We start from the raw sequence: 22246 nt of genomic DNA, 5'->3' as shown, positions 1-22246 counted from the left end.
TTGTAGGATCAGACATTTTTGAGCCAGATGTTTTCTTTCAGCATGTGATGCATTTTTAACGGCTCTGCAGTATTCTGTCTCTTTATCTTCTCTAATAGCCAGTTTGGGTTTATTGTTTGTCAATGTCTTTTTTTGGGAGATGAAAGTCTTTTTTTTTTGTTCAAGCTGTGCTTTGGGGTGTTTATGTGAAAACATCAAACGTGCTTCAATTATTTTATTGCCTTTATTAGCATATTCATCATGTGTTCACTATTCATATGCTGATAGTATGGTGATAACCTATGGGTCTGCCTGCAGTGATTCTGTGCTGCTTACAGTCTTTTGTTTGAACAAAAGTTGGTAAAATAAGTGACAATCAAACTAAGTAATAGTTTAGATAGAGCATTTGTGTGTTATGATGTTTTATAGAAGGTGTAACTATTTTAAAGCAAATAGTTTATAGATATACCAGCAGCTCTGCAGTCTGTGTATGGCCACCAGTAGTGCTTTGAGCTAAATGCAACATTATCATCCATTCATCCATTATCTTCAACTGCTTATCCTATTCAATCAACCTACCTTCTTTGGCCTTTCTTCAAGGAGTTTGCATGTTCTCTCTGTGCTTGCATGGGTTTTCTTCAGGGTTCTCCAGTTTTCTTCCCACAGAAGAAATATGTTACGCCAAAGGTTGTGTAAAGCAGTGTAATTTAATGCCTCAGGAAGCGTCATTATCTAATGCATTGGGATGAGAATGTCTTCTAGATAGCATGGTATCATAATATCTACAAACAGAGGTGGTATTGTTTTTAACTGCAGATTGGCATCTTTCAATGTATTGAAACAGCTGTTTCACTTACTGAAAACTGAGTGAATGTATGAGTGTGTTCTGCACTGGTTTGTTGCTATATTGTTAATGCTGCTTTCTTGGCCAAGTCTCTCTTGAAAATGAGATTTGAAATCTCAGTGAGTTTCTTACCTGGTTAAATAAAGTATCTATCTACATCATTTTTGCTGAATGCAATTGGTTGCAAAATTTTTCATTCCTCTATTTTGAAATGTCAAATAGATGAAAATGAATATGGTTTTTCATCAACATGTTGTTTGCTGGACATTTAGTTTGTACAAATATTCCTTTGTCAGAAATAAAAAAATACATTAAATTCATTTATTAAGGGGGATGCAAACCTAACCCTAAATATAATAAATGAATAGCCACATTCGGCTAGTACCATTGTTCTTTTATCATCAGAAGTAAAAGAAATGGTCAAAAGGTGTACAAAAAGAAAGGTATAGTAAAACAATGAAAATTATATCAGTGCAAAAGTTTGCATCCCCCTTAACAAATTTATTTCTGTATACATATACAGTATATACTCTTTTTTTCCTTCATCAGTCTCCTCACTTCTACATAACATAATTTTCTCTATTTCCCTTCAGAGATGTTAGGCCTCTGTTCTTTATGTAGCTTGAGAACAGTAACAACCCAACAACAAAAAAGCTGTTTTGATCATGCCCTTGTTGCATGTGTGACACATGCATGTTTCACACGTGCATGTTTGTGAAACATGTATGTTTCACATCTCTTTGGTTTTAACATCTCTTTGGCTTAAAATTGACCTTCCTGTGTTCCTAGCCTGTCACAAAGTGTGTTTGAGAACTGTTGCAAATTAGTCTGACACATTGTTGTTGGCTGATGTCCTTTAAACCAGTTTTGGACAACAATGGAGGTACACAGATGAGCAACTAAAGTACATTTAAAGCATGATTGTCTGTTATCCTTCAGAAAATTTTGTGCATTTAACAAAATGCAACTCTCTAGCATTTGTCAATAAACCCTTCCTGACTGGTAATTCTTTATCAGTGTTATGTTTTTCAATGTGATGTCATTGTTCACAAGACATTTACTCGGGTTTTTATGTACAGTGTCTCTCTGACAGAGGCCTGCTCATAGATTAGTTGGCTTTAAATAACTCTCAGACAGCATTGGGCCGTATGACGCTGGACCTGTTACTGGCCTCTCTCTTTTCTGTAGTTAAACGGAAACATGAAGCACAATGTTTTAATAGGCAACACAGCCCCAGGGAAATTGGAGAGGCTTGTCAATTATAAGGATATATTATAGAGCTTGATTTGGTTGCTTCTGGTCTGCCTTACCTCTGACAGCAGCAGCGCCAGGAAGAGTATGAACTACAAGGTGATGCGGGCTCTAATTCAATGACACAGATTCCTACTCTCTGTCCAAGTGTTGAACACTGTGTGAGAAAGCAGGATGGGGTCCAGTGAGTGACAGAGTGGAAAAATGTGAAGAATGGCTCAGCGTGACAGTGCTGGTGAGGAGCCAGGAGAGACAGCGAAGAGCAAAGGGGAAAGCTGGCATCAGCAGCAGAAGAGATGAGCGAGTGGAGGAGGAGTTCACTCTGTTGGCGCTGCGCTCAGGGAAAGCAATAGTAGGAACATTCATACTGTATATGGGCAACCCTCCCTCCCACTCCTTCTCCTTTCAGTCCCAGCGATGGCTTCCATGACAACAAAACCTTAGTGTTTCTGTGACAACAGAGCTCCAACCTCATGCATTCTGCAGCAGCTGTTCTGGTGTTACCTGTGGGTATCATATGAGCTATACTGTATGTCACTGACAGTTTCCATAATGTGTGTTTTTAGTGTACAGAGGTTTGGGCGTAGAGGGAACATACGTCAATAACCTCAGTGACCGATTTAGATGGGATTTAGTGCCTGTGTGAAGTCGAGCAGTTCTCTCCCTGAATGAGCTTTGCCAAAGGAGAAGTAGATGTGGTCCTACAGTGTCAAAGCCACAATTTCTTGCCAGTTGTTTGACTATTTACATGTAGAGTGGATGTAATCACATTTTCAAAACAATGGTAAAAGCTCTGATAAAACTATTTACTAAAGTGAACTGCAAAAAATACAGCAAGTTTTCCAATCTGCATGTCCTTTTAAAAGAGTGATTCAGATAGACCGTTGAGAGGAAGACAAAGCTATTAGGGAGGAAGACTAGCATGGCCTTACATGGTGAGGACACTGCAGAATGTTTTACCACCGGCTGAGATCTGAAAGCACAGCCAAGCTCACCATGAACTCACCTTGTCCTGTGTGACACTGGGGTTATAATCCCACAGTGAAGCCTAATGCAGCAATATATCACGCAGCTACAGTTTTCCCAAGGGCAACCTCAGCAGTGTGGCGAAAAGACAGCTGGAGAACATCGTAGGAGGGAGGACAAGGGAGAGGAAAAAAGATGGCTGCCAAAGGTGAAGGGTCAGACAGGAAGTTGCTTAGTTTCCTGTTCGGAAGAGCGTGAGGGGGTCACAGAGGGAGAACAACAACAAGTCAGCCTCTGCTTTTTTGACAGAGACAGGAATACACGCAGCAGTAAATTACAGCAAAGAGGAGACAGTGAGCAGACACTGGAATTTAACTTCCTACATGAGGCCTTGAGTGTGTTGTTCTATGCTCTTTCCCATCAAGGTTCCTAATTAACAAGCGTGTCTGTCCCTGTATACGGCCCCTATTGTAATAAAAGTCTGCTTATTCATACAGGTCTTAAAGAAGTGCATTTCGTAGAGAAACAAAGACGAACAGTAAAACTATGACCAAAATCTGCTAAAACACAATTGGTCTAAACATCAGAAACATCCAGCAAAGTTGGATGATGAGCAGATTGACTTCCAGACATACCTGGACATTTTGTAATTGAGTTAGCTCATAAATACTGTATGTGACAGTATTTAACATTATAGTCGACTGTCCATGTTAGCCTCCCTTTGTGGCTTCAGATTTCTGACAAAGAAATGTGTGATCTTTGAGAAGCCTGAGAGACTGGTTCAATTTCTACTTTTCATTGTGCAGCAGATGTATTTTTTATCCCGACGGTCAGATCGTGTTTGAGTGTGTAAATACATTCTGAGGAGCAGTGAGTCTTTTTATAAGATCTGGATCTGGCCCTGCTAACTTAAAATTGGACTGCCAAACACCCCTCAGAGCCCACTGAACTCTTTATAGAAAATCTTTCAGTGGAGTACATTTCACGCATCATGCACCATCAGAGCTCTCAGGAACAATTAACAGTACTAATAGGATCTCAAAAAGAGTTAATGTTTATCTTTCCTTGCTAAAGTTTAGACATTTAAACTGATGCCTGGGAATAAATCTCCACATGTTCAAATATTTATAAAGCTTGTGTTAAGCTCACTGCTGAGTAAAACTCTGTGGAGCTCTCCCCATATTGATCATGGCCAGAAACAGGCAGCCATGGTGAAAGTGTCAAATCTAATGCATCCCTGAGGACACACAGCAATGGGCAAAGGGTTCAGACACATGGCTCCCCATCACACAGCCTTCCCCTGCTACGCCTGAAGTGCAAAATTTCTTTCAGGAAATCAATGAATGTTTTATTTTAAAATCCACTGAGGGAAATCATTAATATTTTCAATATTATCTTTGTAAGGAAGCAAGCTTTGAGCAGGCATGGATGCAACTGGCAGAGAAAGTTGTGCACGGTTGACTGACTGAAGATGTGAGAGACACAGGCAGCTGGCTCACTGAGCAGTCATCTGTGGCTGTGTGTGTGTGTGTGTGTGTGTGTGTCTGGTTCTCAGCAGCTCCAAATGAAATTAGCCGTCAAGCAGAGTCCTTTAGCAGCAGTCTGCAGAAGCGACTCAAGGTCAAACTTGCTGATTCTGCTGATGCATTTTATTCTCCGCATCTAACACCAGGCTGCTGGATGAGGGGTTACCGCTGCCCACCAACCGCTCTACTCATTCCCTCATTCCAACACCCACTCATCCTCTCCACACACTGCTTCCATTATCACCCCATTCCTCCTTAGCAGGAGAGTGTGCATTTACCCGTTAAATTAAGTGGGGGAAGGAGGATGCCTGGATACCCTTGCTGACGTACAGTGGGGAGATGGATAAGCTAAGGTGTCCTGATTTCCCATGTGGCTACAGTAATTGTGTTATAATGGAGGTGGGAGCCGAGTGGCCATCAGTAGAGCTAGAGAAGTCCAAAGCTACTGGCTTCATGTCCCCATCCTTTCTGTCACCGTAGAGAGCAGCAGAGTGTATACTGAGACAGCAGGGGATTGTGTGTATGATGTCTGTCCCTGAAAGGCCACGTTTGCGGTTTAATCCACAGTCAGAGCTTGTTGAGGCAAGGCATTTTACTAGCATGTGCAGAAAACAGCTTGTAACGATTTATGTTTGTATCACTCTTGAGCAACTACTTTAATGCTACGCTTTGCAACCAAATTCCCTCAGGCGTGTAGTGAAGCGTTACACCTAATCTCCATCAGTTGGTTTAGTTTCAGCCTCAACACTTGTTAGCTGATTTGATGAGCTTAGAACAGAATCACAAGAGCCTTTTGGCATTGGTTTACACAATCTAATGGTGCTTTTTCCTATTGATCATTTACAGTACACAATAATTACTTTACTGCATTGTCAAATATACTGGGATGACAAACGTTAAGTGTTTTAATAAGTAGAACAATTCAATTGCATTTGTAAAAGCTTCACACTGAAAATTGTGTTGAAATCTGTGTTTTTATTTAATAAAAGGGAAATACATTTCTACCATAAGTAATCGCTAATAAATTAGGGGCCCTCCACCAAGTTTACACATGGCATTCAGTCATGAGGAGTACTACTCAGCTTGTTAAATCAGATGTATAATGTGTTCTGTTGTTATGGAGGGAGCTTTCAAATGTTTTAATAATCAAGACTGATGATTAAACAGGTAAATATAATTCAAACGCTGCAGACATCAGGAGTGATTGCACTCATGTTCCTTCTCTGCTCTGTCATTTGGTTTTAGGCACCATGAGGCCAGTGCAGAGGAACTTCTATGAGCCGTCATCTGCCCCAGGGAAAGGTGTGGTGTGGGAGTGGGAGAACGACAACGGCTCGTGGACACCTTATGACATGGAGATCTGCGTGACCATCCAGAATGCCTATGAGAAGCAGCACCCCTGGCTGGACCTGACCTCTCTTGGCTTCTGCTACCTCATCGACTTTAACAGCATGTCTCAAACCAACAGGCAGAGCCAGCGCAAGCGACGCCTGCGGAGACGCATGGACCTCGCCTACCCACTTATCATGGGTTCCATTCCCAAGTCACAGTCTTGGCCAGTGGGAGCCAGCTCTGGCCAGCCCTGCTCCTGCCAGCAGTGCATCTTGGTCAACAGTACAAGAGCTGCCTCTAATGCTATTCTAGCCTCTCAGCGGCGTAAAGTTTATGGCGGGACAGCAGGCAACTCAGGCGCTGCAGGAACCCTCACTGTAGTGCGGCAGAGCAATACTTTTGCTGGGACCTCCCTCTGGTCTCCGACATCCACTTCCTCTGGGACCAACAACAATAACATAAGTGTTGGAGGTGGGCAAGCCAAAGCTGAACAGGTGCAGTTGCCACAGTCCACTGCCAACTTCCCCTGTTCCCCTGTGATGCCATCTCTTTCATCCGCTCATCCCCACCATGCTCTCACCATCAATGGACAGAACAACCTGAACCGGCCGGGCACCCAGCGAATTTCCATGGGCACTGCCAGAGGAGCCATTCCACCAGGGTAATCATGTTTGGAAACATGTGTTCCCCCAGTTTTCTAATTAGGGTTTTCTGGAGTCTGCAGCAGAGAATTAGTCAGAAATAATGCTCAGATTCCGTTTAATTTACATTTCAGCTGAGGCAATGGGTGGTTGTAGAAAGCCTTTAATGTCTGTCTGTATGCTTCACAGGACTTCACCCTGCATGTTTTTAGTGAAGCGTACTAGTGTGTTTTCTCATTTGACTATTCTCATTTGTGCAGTGATCTGCAGGAAAGTATCTTGAGTCCAAGTGATTCTCTTTTCCCTGACTTTACTAAGGAGGAACCCGTCTGTTCCATATGTGTCTGCCATGGTTTCAGCTCCATAATGAGCTTATGATGGCCCCAACGGGCGTGAAATACTGCAGCTCTTCTCTATAATTCGGCTGCTTCAAACTAATTTGTTACTTTAACACTATGCTGACGTTGTATGTGGGATTTCTAGATTTGTGTAAATCTTGTCGTCTTAGTTTCATGGTGTGGGTTCATGCATGCATGGTCAGACATGTGAAGCAGGGTTCTGGTGTAGATGTGGAACTTATTTGCCACGAGGGTAGGGTTCCACTGGGGAAGAATAAATAATGGATCAAGGAAAAATGGGAGCTTCAGCAGAGCGCTCTGGCCTCAGAGCGATTCAGCGAAAAGGAGCCGAGGAAAATAAGTGTGTCTAGTGTTGTAAGTGATACTTTGGTCCCATATCCTGCTTTCTTTTACTAAAATAAGCCCTCTCCTGATCTAATTTGATTCCATTTTGTTCTTGCCACTCATGGGGAGAGACACAGTTATTGCATGTTTGAATAATACCATCATTCACCTAGGCACACAAGCTTTTACTTTCTGTAGCCTACTTCCGGGTCACTGATAGGAGATGCATATATGCTTTTTGCTCATCATAGTAGGCCACTGCCTTTATTCATGCTCCCAGCAGGTGAGAACAATGTGTCTTTGTGCTAGGGTATATGAGACAGAGAAAGCCAGTGTAGGATGACCTACTCAGAGACATTTCTTCTGTATTTCAGCTTCTGCATTAAAGCTCAGGTGTGCACAGAACTGTGGATGATATGTGACTTTTTCACCTCAAAGCACAAGTGTTTTTTTTTTGTTTTTTTTTTCTTGAGCGTGAGAGAGGAAGAGAAAGGGGCTGAAGTAGAGTATGCTGGTTCCCAGGCGAGTGGCTCGACATACAGGATGAGTGTGGTTAAGATACACACACCAGGACATGAAAGCTTACACACACACACACATAAACACAAATTGTATTGCAAACTCCCTCGCACATTCCCACAAGCGTGCTACAGACAGATATCAGATGAACCCACACAGAAAGTAAAACATCAGATCTGTTTTTCACACACCCACACCTTAATATAACTGGTGTTGGGTGCAACAAAGGTGTTTGGCACGCTGTGTCCTGTTTACATGAGTTGATGTTGCTGCTTCACATATACAAACAACTGTGGGTCTCTTTCTGTGCAAGAATAATATAAAAATACATTTTCAAAAGCTAAGTTTTCCTATGATTGGCTTTAATTTTACATAAGCTAACAAAGCATAGTGTATGTGTTAGGATTTGTGTGTCATTCATGATTAAGGCTATATTTCAGATATTGATCTTGTCATGGTCTTATCAAACTACTGGTTGTGGGCTGTAAAGTGGGTGGAGAAATGGGGGGTTGTGTTGCTTCATGCATCTTTCTTGCGTTCACAGACATTTAAAGTAGCACCACCTGCTGGTTTTTGTCAACACATCAGTTTATTACCGGGTACACACAACCCTATCACCACCCTCTTACACATGTTACCTGTAAACTGCTATGGTTACGTAGAAGTCTGGCAGAAACAGGCTGCTAATTATTTATTTATTCATTCATTCATTCATTTATGATTGCATCCACAAATGCATGTCAGAATAAAGAAGTAAAGGGCTACTTTATGCAAAAGGTCATCTTCATTATACTGTATCAATCATAAGCAGTAAATAAACAAATAAATGTACTGTATAACACACTACAATGTGTTATACAATGTAAGTAAACATGAATATTTAGCTTGTGACAAATTTATTTAAAATCTAATTTCCTGATACTATGCCTGACATTTAACACACAGTCTCTCATATGAGATTTCTTGACAATAACATTAACATGTGATGTTAATTCTGATGTTTTATGATGTTTCAAAGTGGAATTAACAGAGGAAGGATTTCACAACATGTCTGGCTTCTTTTGTCAGTCAGACCACTTCCTCCTGTCTACTTTCTCGGTGTACATCAATTTTTCAGAGAGTTGCAATCATCTGCCCTGTTTGTCTTTTGACAAAATTAGTGCATCATATTACTTGGTGCGCGGTGAAAGAAAGAATTATTCCACATACAGCTGAAAGTTAATGTTTAGGCATAAAAGTAATGTTTGTAATGAACAATGATCTGATCTTCACCAAAGTCACAAATTACAACAAACACAATATTTATAGGCTGTTAAAGGCACAAAAAGTAATGTATTGAACACACCCATAGTGGGAAAAGTAATGGCAACAACCTTTTGCAGCAATAACCAGAAATGGGGAATTATTTTGTGGAATTTATTTCTCCCTCCACTATTGCAAAGGGTCCAGGTCTAGAGGTGGCAAAAGACCCCAAATTATGATGCTCCTCCACTGTACTTCACTGTTTGATGCGGTTTCTTTTTTAACGGCAATAAACACGTGTCAAATAAAGACATAAAATCTTAACTGCTTTAAATATTCTGTTTGTTGATGTTTATGACTTTGCTGATGATCAGATCACATTTCACAACCAATTAATGCAACACATCAGGGAATTGCAAACAGTGCCAGTCCTTTTTTTGCACCTTTATTTGCAGTTGCACACTGCTACTGACTGTGTTGACCAGCTCCTTATTTTAAGATCAGAGTTTTGATTGGAGGGCTGTGTCTCATGAGTGGAGAATCATTATCTCTCAGAGGGTTGCTGCGCTGTTTTGCCATGGTGCTATTTGGACCAAACTGATACATTTTGGGAATTCTTGCCGTCATTACTAGTTATTTTTAAGGCATTTCAGTTGCATTGTAGCAGGGGGTAGGGCTTGCCTCTGCCCCCCACTGCCAACATTATTATGCAATTAAGAACTCGTAGAGTTCTTTCCTCCAACATCCTTCTCACTGTCTTTATGGTGCATAATACACAGATGAAGCATTATTAGTCTTCTGTCAGCACTTTCCTAACTAGGCCTAATGTAGTCTCTCTATTTAGGGAATCACATCGCTCTCGGTTGGATTAAGCCCTCAAGGCGGGCTGGAGATTCCCCCAGGAAAAGTACAATACAGGAAACAAAAGAGGGATGGTAATGCTTGTGCCCTTTTCTGAAAGGGGCCACACTTAATAGGTTATATACTGTATGTTTGGGCAGGATTTTATCACCTAATAGCAATGGTTTTAGGTGAAAAATGAGACCATAAGACATGAAAAATGTCACCTTTGGAAATTCTGCAGTATTTTTGAATGATATATTTCTGTCCTTTATCAAAGGTTTGGGTGTAGCTGGCTATTTGTCCTGCAGAGGAAATGGACAGAAGGGAGTGAAGAAGCAATCACAGGTCAGGCTGAAGAGAAAAATTAGAGTTGGCAGGGTGAAAGAAATGCAGAGGTGGAAGGTTCAGTCTGGTTCCCTGAATGTGCCCCATCAAAACTGGAGTGCTACAGCAGCTGTGGCAAAAAGGAGAAAGGTCTGTGCTTGTTTACACCCATGATGAGATGTAATTGCTCACAAAATTATGAGCCATCATAAGTATCATTAAATAATTTCAGCATTAATATTTGAACAAAGAGATAAGAGATTAGTGATGTTAGTGGATTTGAATGTTGTCTTATATTTTTTACAATCGTATCAATAGTGTTTTATTATCATGTGCTTTATTATTGTATTATGAGCATAATTAATAATATTATGTATTACATTTTATTACATTATATTATTAATTATGCTCACAAGACTTTTTGTATGGAGGGAAATATAGACTGAAGAGCCGTAAATAAAAATGGGAAATGAGGTGGGGGGGTTGGAACAGTCCTTGAGCTGACAGGACAAAGAAAATTCTTTGACACTGAGATGAGACCTCTGTTGTGTAGAAATTTAGGTTTCATCAGCATAGCAAGAAAGAGTATTTCACAATAAGAAGGAGTTGTGTGATTAAAACAGTTAAGACAAATGTGATGTTGAGTTAAAGGAGTTAAAATCATCCAAAGTCATCCATTCTTAGGGATGGTCAGCAGAGTGTGAGGAGGTGCATGTGTCTTAAACCCCAACGCTCGAGGCGCAGCCAGGGTAGACAGGGTCAGTGCCTCCGGAGGTACACATTTCTAAAAAGTCCAGTGGAAAGAGCTTAGAAGTAGATGGAGATTAAAGCAGATGGAGGGTGGCAGGGTGTGCACAAACTGAAAGGTGACTGGTCAAGGCCACAGAAAGGTTTCTGCATACTCTAGGTAAAGTTTATAAAATTAATAAGAAATAGCGATAGGAAATTGTTTTCAATATGTGCATTAATGAGTTTTTTGTGAATGTAACCATAAACACAGTGTAGATAAGTGTGTGCTGGCTTTTCTTCAGTTCACCAGATAATGATCATCAGTAACAGCTGCTGGTAGTATTTTATTTTGTTTAGCATTGTTTTTATTTATTTATTTATTTTCTATGGTGGCTGTGGAACCATGCAATGTGCAGCTGTTTTGTCAAGACATTTATTACGCAACAGACTGTCAGGATTTGGAAGAAATACGTGAAGCTGAAAAGATTTTTTAAAATTAATGTCCTGTGCACTGAGTGTGCAGTTTGTGTAAAATGTGCAGACGTGGCACAGTGAGATGGTGTTAAGAGCTCTCGATGTATGCTGTCATATTTTTTTCTGCTAATGAAAATGATCTGTTTGTTGACAGAGCTCTCTGTGAACTATCTAAACTATTAATGCGCTCATAAAGGGAGGCTTGTTCACCTTGTGTTCTGATTTAATTTAAGCCTAATTGCAAGTGTTTAAATGAAGGGGGAGCTCCCCCCAGGGGAATGCCTAATTTGTTATCAGACTCTGCTTTAGCTGATACATTTTGTCTTTTGATGTTTGTGTTTTCTGCCTCCTACATATTTTAATGTTTCAGACAGAATAGCCCATCAACCACTGACCCAAACTTACTGACATAAGTGATAGACAGCTGGGTGCCGTGAGGTATCGACTGATTAGTTTTTCTTACAAGCCCAAACTGCAGCAGGTGAGGTCCCTCTCTCAGTTCAATTGCTCGGCTGCGGTTGAAGGTGTGAAATCACTCCCTGTAATACGTTCTTCAGGGCAACCAAAATCAAATCCGTCATGGTTTCAATTCCAAGCATTCAACAATATAACGCATGTTGTTCATAATAACTGCGCATCACTAATTTGGACTCACTTCAATCTTACTTGAAACAAGAGTCAGTTTCTAGTTTCTGGTTCAGTAGTGGGAGACACAATCGCATCAGTGCATCAGCCCCAGGCAGGCCTCCCATCCCTTTTTGTTACTGCACTCAGCTTATTGAAGGGCTTCCCCTGGCACAGGAACAGAGCCTCTCACTAATATCAAAGCAGTCTCTTGTTGCAGATCCGTGAAACACCTAGGAGCTGCAAGGCCAAAGATTTCAGTTATTTTATGGTCAAAGAGGAATAAAGAGCAGAGCAGAAAGATTTAAAAGTATTTGTGCAATAGTCTGTGTGACTGATGAACAGAGATTAGTTGTGACTCAGTGAGCAAATCCCCCATCTTTTCACTTTTATCTAACTTTTTTTTTTTTTTTGATTTTGTGTGATTTTTTTTTTGCGTGTGTGTTGTTCTTTTCTTGAGTAAGATTTCAAACTCTTTCAAACTTTGATTGATGTTGATTGCAGTCAAAGTTAATTAACATGATTTTCCCATAAATTGACGTAAAATTGCGTAACTTGCTGTTATTGCAGTAATGTGGTTTACCATGCTGAGAATGACTTTTAACCTCAGGGAAGGAAACTTGCTCTTGAGCTATGTGGCAGTTCCTGCTGTGTGGATGCTGAGACTCCGGTTCTCTGAAAGGAGACTCACTGACTTGCATGTTCGTACAGTATAATGCCTCAAGAGCTTTTGTCCGCTCTGCTCCAGATCTTGAGAGTGTGCAGATCCACTGTCTTTGTTTTCTGTTTATGCTAGGAACTCCAGGCTCCCTAAATGCCATCCTGAATCAGGCTCTTTGTACGTGAGTCAAGCTGTCTACCCCATTGCAGCTGTCTCTGTCTCTGTGGTGAAGCACATGTGACCTTTTAACTTGGGTGTTTTTCATGGCACGCAGAACAGAACTACTGTAGCTGCAGTTTTCTCAGCTAAGGCAAAATAGGCCATGGTGCCCGATCAGGACAACTTACTCTATATTTTAGAGATCACTAGGGCTGTATTTAACAAAACGAACAACAATAGATCTCAGTTGCACAGAGGACATGTTTCTAAAGAATCTCTTTTTCAGAAAACCTGTCTCAAAATTTATTACAGTAATATGACCCCGAATGAATGTGTGATGTGAGCAAGTCACTTGCTGTGGTCAGTAAAAAGTGTATATTTTTGCTTCTATTTTATTTTATTTTTTCACTCTTTGTCTCTTTCCTTGTGCAGTGTTCCTGCCCTTCCGGTAAAGAACCTGACTGGATCCGGACCTGTACACCCAGCGTTAGCAGGTTAGACAACATCTTTGGTGATCTTCTTCCTGCAAATCAATTTATGTTAAGAAGATTGCTTAGAGTAATCAAAATATATATTTTTAAAATCTTTTTCCACTTTTCATTGTGTGTGTGTGGGTTTGTGTGTATGTGTGTGTGCCTGTACATATGCATCAGGTATGACAGGTATCCTGATGTGTGCTGCAGGTCTGCCGGTTTGCCTGACTCGAGCCCCCAAACCTATACTGCACCCCCCACCTATCAACAAGAGTGACATGAAGCCAGTGCCAGGAATCAATGGCATGCGGCGCAAAACAAAGAAAAAGCATCTGAGGAGAGGTGAGACGGAAATGAAATGTAAATCAAGTGCAAACGTTGTATTTTTATAGTGTGTCAGTGAATAAACAGGAAATGCACTGAGGAGAGGAATAGACCAACCACTGACAATCGGCAGACTCTCTCAAGCCAAGTTTTGCAGGATTCGTCTGTGTGTACGTCTGTTGTGCTTAGAGTGCAAACAAAACCAAAGCTGTTTTTTGTTGCTGTTGTTGTTGTGTGACTTATGTGTGCCTCCCATTTTAGTTGCATTATCAAACATTAGTCCCGTGGAAATTATGTGGTAACACTTCACAGTTCCCATACTTTCCTAGAATTTCCCAAGAACATATGTGACTGTGAATTTGTAGAAAGGTTCCTTCAAAACACAATGTAATTTGGTGCTAATTATCGGGAGAATGTGTCTACTTACAATTTCAGTTAACTGCCATTGTAAGCAAAAACAATACACAGGCAAACACAAAAAAATATATATTTTTTATATAAGTAGTTTTATATACGTTTTTTATAGGAAGCGATGCTAATCATGGTTGACATCTTAGTTTGGTGTGCATGCTAAAATTTGCTTCATCTCAATTTGCCCCATTTAATCAGAACGAAATTGTGTATGTCTCTCTGGGGAAGTTCCTTTGAAATTATTAGAAAATTATGAAACTGTGAAATTAAATGTGTTACCAAAGAGATTGTAGATTGAGAAGCCAGACAGCAGCTGAATGCCCTCTGTTCATGCTTCGTGGAGAATGTGCATGAATTCAGACACACTGGAGGGCTGTGGACTTTCATGTGCAGTGAGATTTAGGCTGCTCCTCTGTTTTCTGTACAGAACAAAGGTCAAAGAAGCTTTTGATCCGACTAACGAAGCCATCAAGTAGTCCAAAAATGCCTAATTGGGTCGCTTCTGTCCTTTTTCTCCTTTTTGCTGTTTGTTCTTCGCCCTCTCTTCATAGCTCTCTGCCTTCTTTGTCCTCCCTGCCATTTATACTGTTAAATTCACTGTCTCTTTCCACGGTTCGCCCTCGCTCTCCGGGTTGTCACTCAAATGAACAAACAAAGCTCTGGGGGAAAAAGAGGTTGCCTGTAAGCGTATTAGGGGTGTAAGCTGCGGGTGTGCTCTCGGAAATGCCAGCCCGGTTGCACACAGGGATTATCAGAAAGTGTGGGGATGGCTTATTGTTGGGGGCTGGTTTGAAGGTGACCTCCGATTCCACATCTCAAACAAGTGTTCTATATTCACATGCACACACACTCTTTTATTGCAAAGATGTGGCCTGAGTGGCCGCTGAAAGTTTGTCATCCATCAAGATCAAGCTGGTATTCTCTTGTGTTTAGATGACAAGCCAGTGCCATCCAGTGGTCCATCTATTCAGTTTTATATTTATTTGTGGTATGTGGGTGTAAAGAAGGGGCAACTTTGTCTTATCTTTGATGGCCATCTCATCCCTCTCATGTTTTACTTTATGACAAGGGAAAAACCCAGAGGATGTAGTGCGAAGATACACTGAGAAAATCAAAGTGGCGCCAGATGAGGTAAGAAAAGTCACTAAATACCACAGTATCTAAAAGTTTTGTGCCCACCAGGAGATGCATTCTGTTATCGTTGGATTGCAACAAAGTGTGAAAGTCTCATACATACACAAGCACGTGGAATGGTAGCTGAAGTATTTTGGTTGGCTATTCCAGGACTGCACCATCTGCATGGAAAGGCTGCTCATGTCATCAGGCTATGAAGGCGTCCTGCAGCACAAAGGCGTCAAGCCAGAGCTGGTGGGCAAACTTGGCAAATGTGGGCACATGTACCATCTGCTGTGCCTGGTGGCTATGTACAACAATGGCAATAAGGTGGGTAAAAGAATGTGAGCCAGCCAGGTGTCACTCTACACTCAAATTATAAACGTGCAATGTCTTAAAAGCCAGACTAGGTGGCACAGCCCTGGCAGAGGATCCTTCCTGATTATTGTTGTACACACATAGAGATTTTGTATACAGCAGGCCTGACAGCGCATTAAAGTCATTCTAAATTCTGCTCACTTCACGAAATACAAATATTCTGCTTGCTGAGAGAGAAGAGGTGGAAACAAGCACATTTCAAGTGGCTGGGTTTAATGACCAAAAACTTGTATAAATTAGATTCTAATGGTTTCACAGTATATCACAGTATGTTGACTTTTTTGCATGTTATGAAGGTTTGTAGCTTATACTACTCTCAGGAGAAAATATAGAATTAAAAAAAACAAGCATTGTATCACAAAATTAAATTACAATAAAATTAAATGTTACGTTTAATTTTAATGTGGATGAATATTATCTTTTATGGTACAGAGCAGTTTTGTTGAATGGTTTTCATTCAGTCTGGCAGTGTTTTGCATTGTTAATTTGTAGAGTAGTCTTTACGATGATATACGAGGAGCAAACTGTTACCTGTCAGGCTCAGAGGAATAGAAGCATTATCTTCTCATCCTGCTTTTGATGACTCCATGTCCACTATTCCCTTGGTTTTGTCACCACCAATTCCTGAGGGAAATATCTGGGTTGGAGTCAGCTAAATTCACCACTAAGTTGACTAGCAAGCAACTTTGTCTTTCTGCTGCTTGGTATAGGCCAGTTAGCTTACAATGGGTTTATTTTGAGCTTAGTCACTGAAAACAACTACCTGCTGTGTCCAAAAACATCCCTATGAGAGCAGTGAGACTGCACGACAGACAGCTACAATAATGATGAGCTGAAACTTTGTAAAGCTGAAAAAGCAGATTTTAGTCATCATTTCCTGTGGGTTTGTCTGTATGAGCACCACCTTTCACTTCACACATACTCGTTTGACTTCGTATGCATTTTGTGTTTAGTGCAGCTTTACATTTTTATTAGTTTTAAGAAAACTAAGTTTCATCCTCATACAAAAGGATCTGTTTGCATAGTTGGATTCCACTAGAGGTAAGTGAAAACGATTGAGTGAAGCTTTTATGGAATTTGGGTAGGATTTCTTATAGCAATCTAAAATGGTCATAGTAGAGTAATAATAGTTGATATCATTAATACCAATTAATTTATTTTTAAACCAGGATGGCAGTCTTCAGTGCCCAACATGCAAAACCATCTATGGAGAGAAGACGGGCACCCAGCCTCCTGGGAAGATGGAGTACCACGTCATCCCCCACTGCCTCCCCGGTTACCCAGACTGTAAGACCATCCGCATCGTCTACGACATTCCGGCTGGGATCCAGGTCAGAGCTGTCTCACGTCACTAAATCCACCGTCCTGCTTTTGTGCATTGATCCACTGTCTCTCCTCATGAAATCTGACCTTCTTACAAATGCTGCTTACTGGACATGTAACAGTTCAGAATCAATTTAAGTATGTTAATGATGACTACAGTTGTGTAAAGCCCCATTTATTATATTCTATTCATTTCATAACCTTTTGAGTAGTAGATATAAATATAAAAAGCTTAATCCCATGACAGTCAGAGTAAGCGGCGGGTGCTTTGCAGCGTGGATTTGTGTTGGTAGGTTCGTGGAGCTCAGGGGGCTGCGTTTTTTATCCTGCTTGCTGAGATGAGCTTTAAGAGAGTCAATAAACTGACCTTTTTCCACCAAAGGAGCAGGCTTAGTCTCCCAGGGGGAAAGACAATACAAAGGGGGTCATCTGACCACTCAGTTCAGCACAGCAAAACTATTGCCAGTGAGCATTTCTGTAGGTCTCCTGCTTCTCTTTCTCCTCCCAATCCTTGGTCTGCACATCCTGACACTTTCACTTAGGTTTAGAAATGTAATGTATAATAAGGTAAAGGGCTTAAAGGAGATCATTAGGTGGCATTAGTAGTTTACCTACAAAATGCGTGAGTATTATCACAGATACTGCATTCATACACCCGCCTATAAAGGAAGTATTTCTCTGCTGACTGTTTAGTAGAAATTACCAAAAAGGAGAAAATAACATGACCAATTTGCCACCACATGGAAACTTCAATTTTTTTTCCACCAGACCAATGAGCACCCCAACCCCGGGAAGAAGTTCAGTGCAAGAGGGTTCCCTCGACACTGCTACCTCCCTGACAACGAGAAAGGCAGGAAGGTAAGATCTGACACTGGTACCAGAAAACAGTGTCCTTTACTACATGTCTAAATAATATTATTTTGAGAGGAAACTACATACTCTCACATACGCCTGCTCTTTAGTTTGCATTTGTATACCTATTCTATATTTTTCTGTGTGTTCAACTTTAATAGATTGGGAACCTAGTGATCTTCTGATCAAAATTGTTTTTGAAATGACTGGACCATGATATTTATTGTGTGAATAAATGTATTAGGATGCTATAACTGTTTGGTACTAACTCTGAGCAATTTTAAAGATCGGCATTATTCATGCTACATGCTATTCATGTTACACTTTTACTAGAACTTTTTCCTAGTAACTTGTTTATTTTACTAGAAAAAGATTTATACGTCATTTTGACTCTCATGACTAGTATTAGTAAAATCCAAACCACAGTGTAACATAAAAACAAATACTGAAAGAAGAATTACATTACTGTAAATCACTACAGTACCCACAACTCTACAAAATGTGCTGTGGGCACAAATGTTTAAATGCACAAATCCTGCATTTGGTTTGTTCCTTTCTCCGTCTCGTATTGGCGATAATTCTAACCCATGCACTATTTTTTGTGTATGTCAGGTCCTAAAGTTGCTGATCACAGCCTGGGACCGGCGCCTCATCTTCACCATTGGCACGTCTAGCACCACAGGCGAGTCGGACACAGTGGTGTGGAACGAGATTCACCACAAGACAGAATTTGGCTCCAACCTGACAGGCCATGGCTATCCTGACCCCAACTACCTGGATAATGTCTTGACAGAACTGTCGGCCCAGGGCGTTGGTGAGGACAACCTGAAGGATTGATGGCCAGCTAAGCTGGTACACCGAACCTCAACCCACCATGCACCGCCATTTCCCCAGGACCAGGGACAATGCATGAATGCCAAAATTCAGCCGACAAAAAAAATATCCAACAGAAGTGGTGGAACAAGACCAACAGGAGCAAAATAAATGACATGGTTATTATCAATATTTTGATTTCTGTAACCTAAAATGTCCTCTGTGCTGTCCTTGATCCATCCTTTGAGCATATTGTCTTTATGCCAAATTTTCTCAGAAGGTTTTCTTAGAAGAAAAGACAAAGAGAGAGTGAGACAAAGTGAGAGACAAAGTGAAATATCTGTCGTGTTGCTGGTAGCAGCAGGTAAATGATATGTAACTGCTTTTAGATTCAAACTGAAGCTGTTCCTCTGCACTTAAAATAAAATAACAAGGGGCCCAAACTATACAAAGAAATATTTGTAAAATCCAGATGCATGGCCCAGACTAACGCTGCATAATGAATGTTAAGCGAATATCTGCAGTGGGATGAGGTCTCACTGGATCAGTTTTTCTTGATGTTGTGAAGATACATTTAAGAGAATTTCAGCTTTATAAATGAATTTAAATTAATTATTTGTTTCCCTTTTTTTGATATAATAATTAATTATTGTTCTGTAACGACTGGTAAAACTTGGTTTTGTGATTTAAAGAAGATAGAGACTCTAGTGATCGTTTAGCATTGGGCAGGGCATTTCTGACAAATTCCGCATCTGATATTACACATTGGTTGTTCTGTAACATGGAAGTTTGTTCTTTAGTGCACGAGTTGAATACCAGAGCGCTGAAGCTTGTGAAATATTAATGTATGTATTTTGTAGAGTAACCTTGTGGGTTGTGATGAAACAAGCATCTTACCAGTCAGTCTGATGCTTGTAGCGTAGCGTAACTTGAAAGGCTGATGTTGTGGAGTGGGAAGTGCTACCCTCCAAGGTTAAACTCATTTGTTTTTTTGACACATTGATGACGCTGACCCCTGTGAATATAAATCCTGCATTATTATTCTCCCTGTTGGAGCAAACCTAGGAGTTGGCACGATCCATCATGCTGACCATACATGAGGGGTGAGTGTGTGACTGCGTGCTCTGAGGCTTTAAGTCCTTGAGGAGAAAGGGGAGACACACTTAGATGGACAATCCTCTTTCAGACACCATCAGTTTTCTCTTGGAGATCACTCTCAGGCAGTGCTCTTGCTCTCCTGCCATCTATAAGTCTTGTGTGAGGTTTTTTGCTCTTAGGCAGTTCACTGGGCTCCACTGCTTGTATAGAAAGCAGCAACATTTCATTCCCTGCGTGAGCTCCTCTAAATTATTAGAGCCGTTTCTTCCTTGTTATGTTTCTGCATCCTGAGATAAAAGATAACCCATTGCTGCATAATTCTCCATAAATCTATCTAATCAATTTTAATGAGTGGGGGCATTATTGTATACCACATGGGCTGTGGGCTTAAGTTTGGCGTAAATCCTAGTCTTCCATAGCACTTTGATGCAACAATTTTGTTTATTCTGTTGTAAAATTTTTAGAAAAATGTCTTAAATTGTGACTAAATCTATCTTTTTTTAAGTTGTTCATAAAGTGGCTTGAGATGCTTGAAAAAATATATTTAATATACATGTGCAGATATCATTTACCTTTATATTCAAGCTCAGTTTGGGTGAGTGGTCTAAGGTGTATTATTATATTATAATGTATTATATTAATTAAATATCTCCCATAAAGCAAATAATAAAGCTCGCCCACACACACACACACACACCTATATATGTGTGTGTGTGTGTTTGTGTGTGTGTATATATACACACACACAAACACACACACGGGCACAAATTAACATGAATATATAAAATCTGACAGAATTTGTCAGTATGTCAGGGACTGTTGAAATATGTAACACATTTTATGGACGTCTTATATTACAAGTAGTCGTAGCAAATGCTGCTGTGTCGAAGCTGTGTAGTTGATCCCTGGTGGGACTCCAATAAAAATAGGAAAATGTGTCTTTGTTATTAGTGGGGGTTATTTAGCAGCATGAAGATTGCTGTCCCCCTCTAATTAACTCTTTTGTATTTGTCCAGAAACAAAAAATTATGCAGTTGGCCATTTTGTTCAGTTATAGGTTAAAAATGGGTTGAATATCAGGTGCAAATATTTGTGTGGTGGTTTGTTTTAGCAAACTGAAGCAACAGGTTGGTGAGAGGCACATCATTTGTCAGAGATACATTTATTGCATTTGCTTAAACCCCCGAAATATTTGTTAGCATGTATTTTCTTCCTAGACATTAATGAAAGTAGGTTTTCTCCCAATGTTGTAACTTAGCTGTAGCTGTAACTTAGTGTGTGATTTTCTTTTATGCTTTTCTTCAGGTGTGTCCAGACAAAAAGCAAAGCCAGTTATTTCTGCAAATTTCCCCACTGTACATTCAGGGCCATTCGATTCATATGATTTATCTCAATGTATCAATTTCTGTAGCTAGTAAAGGCAGTCCTCCATGGACCACAGGGTCAGTGGTTCGATCCCCAGCCGTGGCTATATTTCAAAGTGTCCCTGGGCAAGACACTGAACCCCTAACAGCCCATTCCCCTCCCCAGCTGTGCAGTGCCGGTCCAAGCCCGGTAGAAATTTGGGAGGGTTGAGTCAGGAAGGGCATCCGACATAAAAACTGTGCCAAATCAACATGCGGACAATGATCCACTGTGGCGACCCTGAACTCACGGGATTAGATGAAAGGACATAAAAAAAAAAAAAATCAATTTCTGTAGCTACCAAGCAATGTGCTACATGCATGTCAAACAATAGCCTTGATTGCTTCTTATTTAGTCACGAAAAGTCAATTTTGACAATGTGAAAACAGTGCAACAATGTGATTAACTTACAGAGCATTATCATTTGAATCTGCAGCTCTCCTTGGTTTACACTGAGCTTCCACTTATTGTCTAGCTCTCTCATAAATACATTCAGTCAGCAAAAAAAGAAAAAACCCACAAACCCACTGTACATTACCTACCCAGCACCTAGCAGAACACACCATTTGCAACTATCTGTTGAACATAGTGGCGCTGCTCAAGATAGAGACAAAACTAAAAAACTCGGGATGTTATATTGTGCATATACCGGTCACATGGCCAGAAGAAACCCCCAAATAAATATTAATTTGACTTTGTAATGGTTGAATTCCAACTCCCTGGCACCTTTATGAGCTAAAGCAAACCACTAAAGATACTTGCATGATTTGGACCCAGACACTGAAAACAATCATTGTTTGTGGTTTGTTCTATTTTGTCCTAGACAACATTTAGACCACTTTATAAAATGGGACAGTAGAGGGGGGTGGTTCCAATGAATCAGGGATTTTTTTCATGTTGAGTAAAGGTTCATTTACTAAAGAAATCCTTAAGAGAACTCCAAGTTTTGGCTTCTTTGATTTTTACTTTCCATGTGTTGCTCTTTTAGTATGAACGACGCAGGACCTTTAGACTTTTCAGGTGTGTACAGAATTATATGATGAATAAGATGTGGTTTGGTATTTAATAAAGGACGAAGGAGATGGTGTTTATGCAATTTACTATTTTTTCTAATACATGATTTATGTGTAGCAAGAAGGCTAATTGTTGGTTTGAATGACAATGGATGTTTTATTTATGGGGTGCCTACCTCCAGGGTTCAAAACAAAGGGGTTGAGATTTGAAGATGTTCACATGCTATGTATTAGAAAACATATATTT

At 40.4% G+C, this 22246-nt stretch overlaps 1 protein-coding gene across 2 annotated transcripts in view; it reads left to right on the top strand.

Moving 5' to 3' along the window:
* Nucleotides 1-22077, top strand: part of dtx1 (deltex 1, E3 ubiquitin ligase) — a 35714-nt gene extending 13637 nt beyond the window's left edge. Inside the window, exons 3-10 of one of the 2 annotated variants that reach the window (XM_067521299.1) lie at nt 5812-6559; nt 13230-13291; nt 13481-13612; nt 15075-15136; nt 15290-15448; nt 16666-16827; nt 17588-17677; nt 18284-22077. In XM_067521299.1, the coding sequence (XP_067377400.1) occupies nt 5812-6559; nt 13230-13291; nt 13481-13612; nt 15075-15136; nt 15290-15448; nt 16666-16827; nt 17588-17677; nt 18284-18508 (1640 nt within the window). In that variant the 3' untranslated portion in view covers nt 18509-22077. Of the gene's footprint in view, nt 1-5811; nt 6560-13229; nt 13292-13450; nt 13613-15074; nt 15137-15289; nt 15449-16665; nt 16828-17587; nt 17678-18283 lie in introns of both variants that reach the window. The other variant, XM_067521298.1, reaches the window with a different exon arrangement.
* Nucleotides 22078-22246: the final 169 nt, after the last annotated feature.

The sequence above is a fragment of the Channa argus genome, chromosome 11 (assembly GCF_033026475.1).
Source record: "Channa argus isolate prfri chromosome 11, Channa argus male v1.0, whole genome shotgun sequence".
Classification (NCBI taxonomy): domain Eukaryota; kingdom Metazoa; phylum Chordata; class Actinopteri; order Anabantiformes; family Channidae; genus Channa; species Channa argus.
The sequence above is the reverse complement of the archived record's forward strand: the minus strand, read 5'-3'. Positions and strand labels throughout refer to the sequence as shown.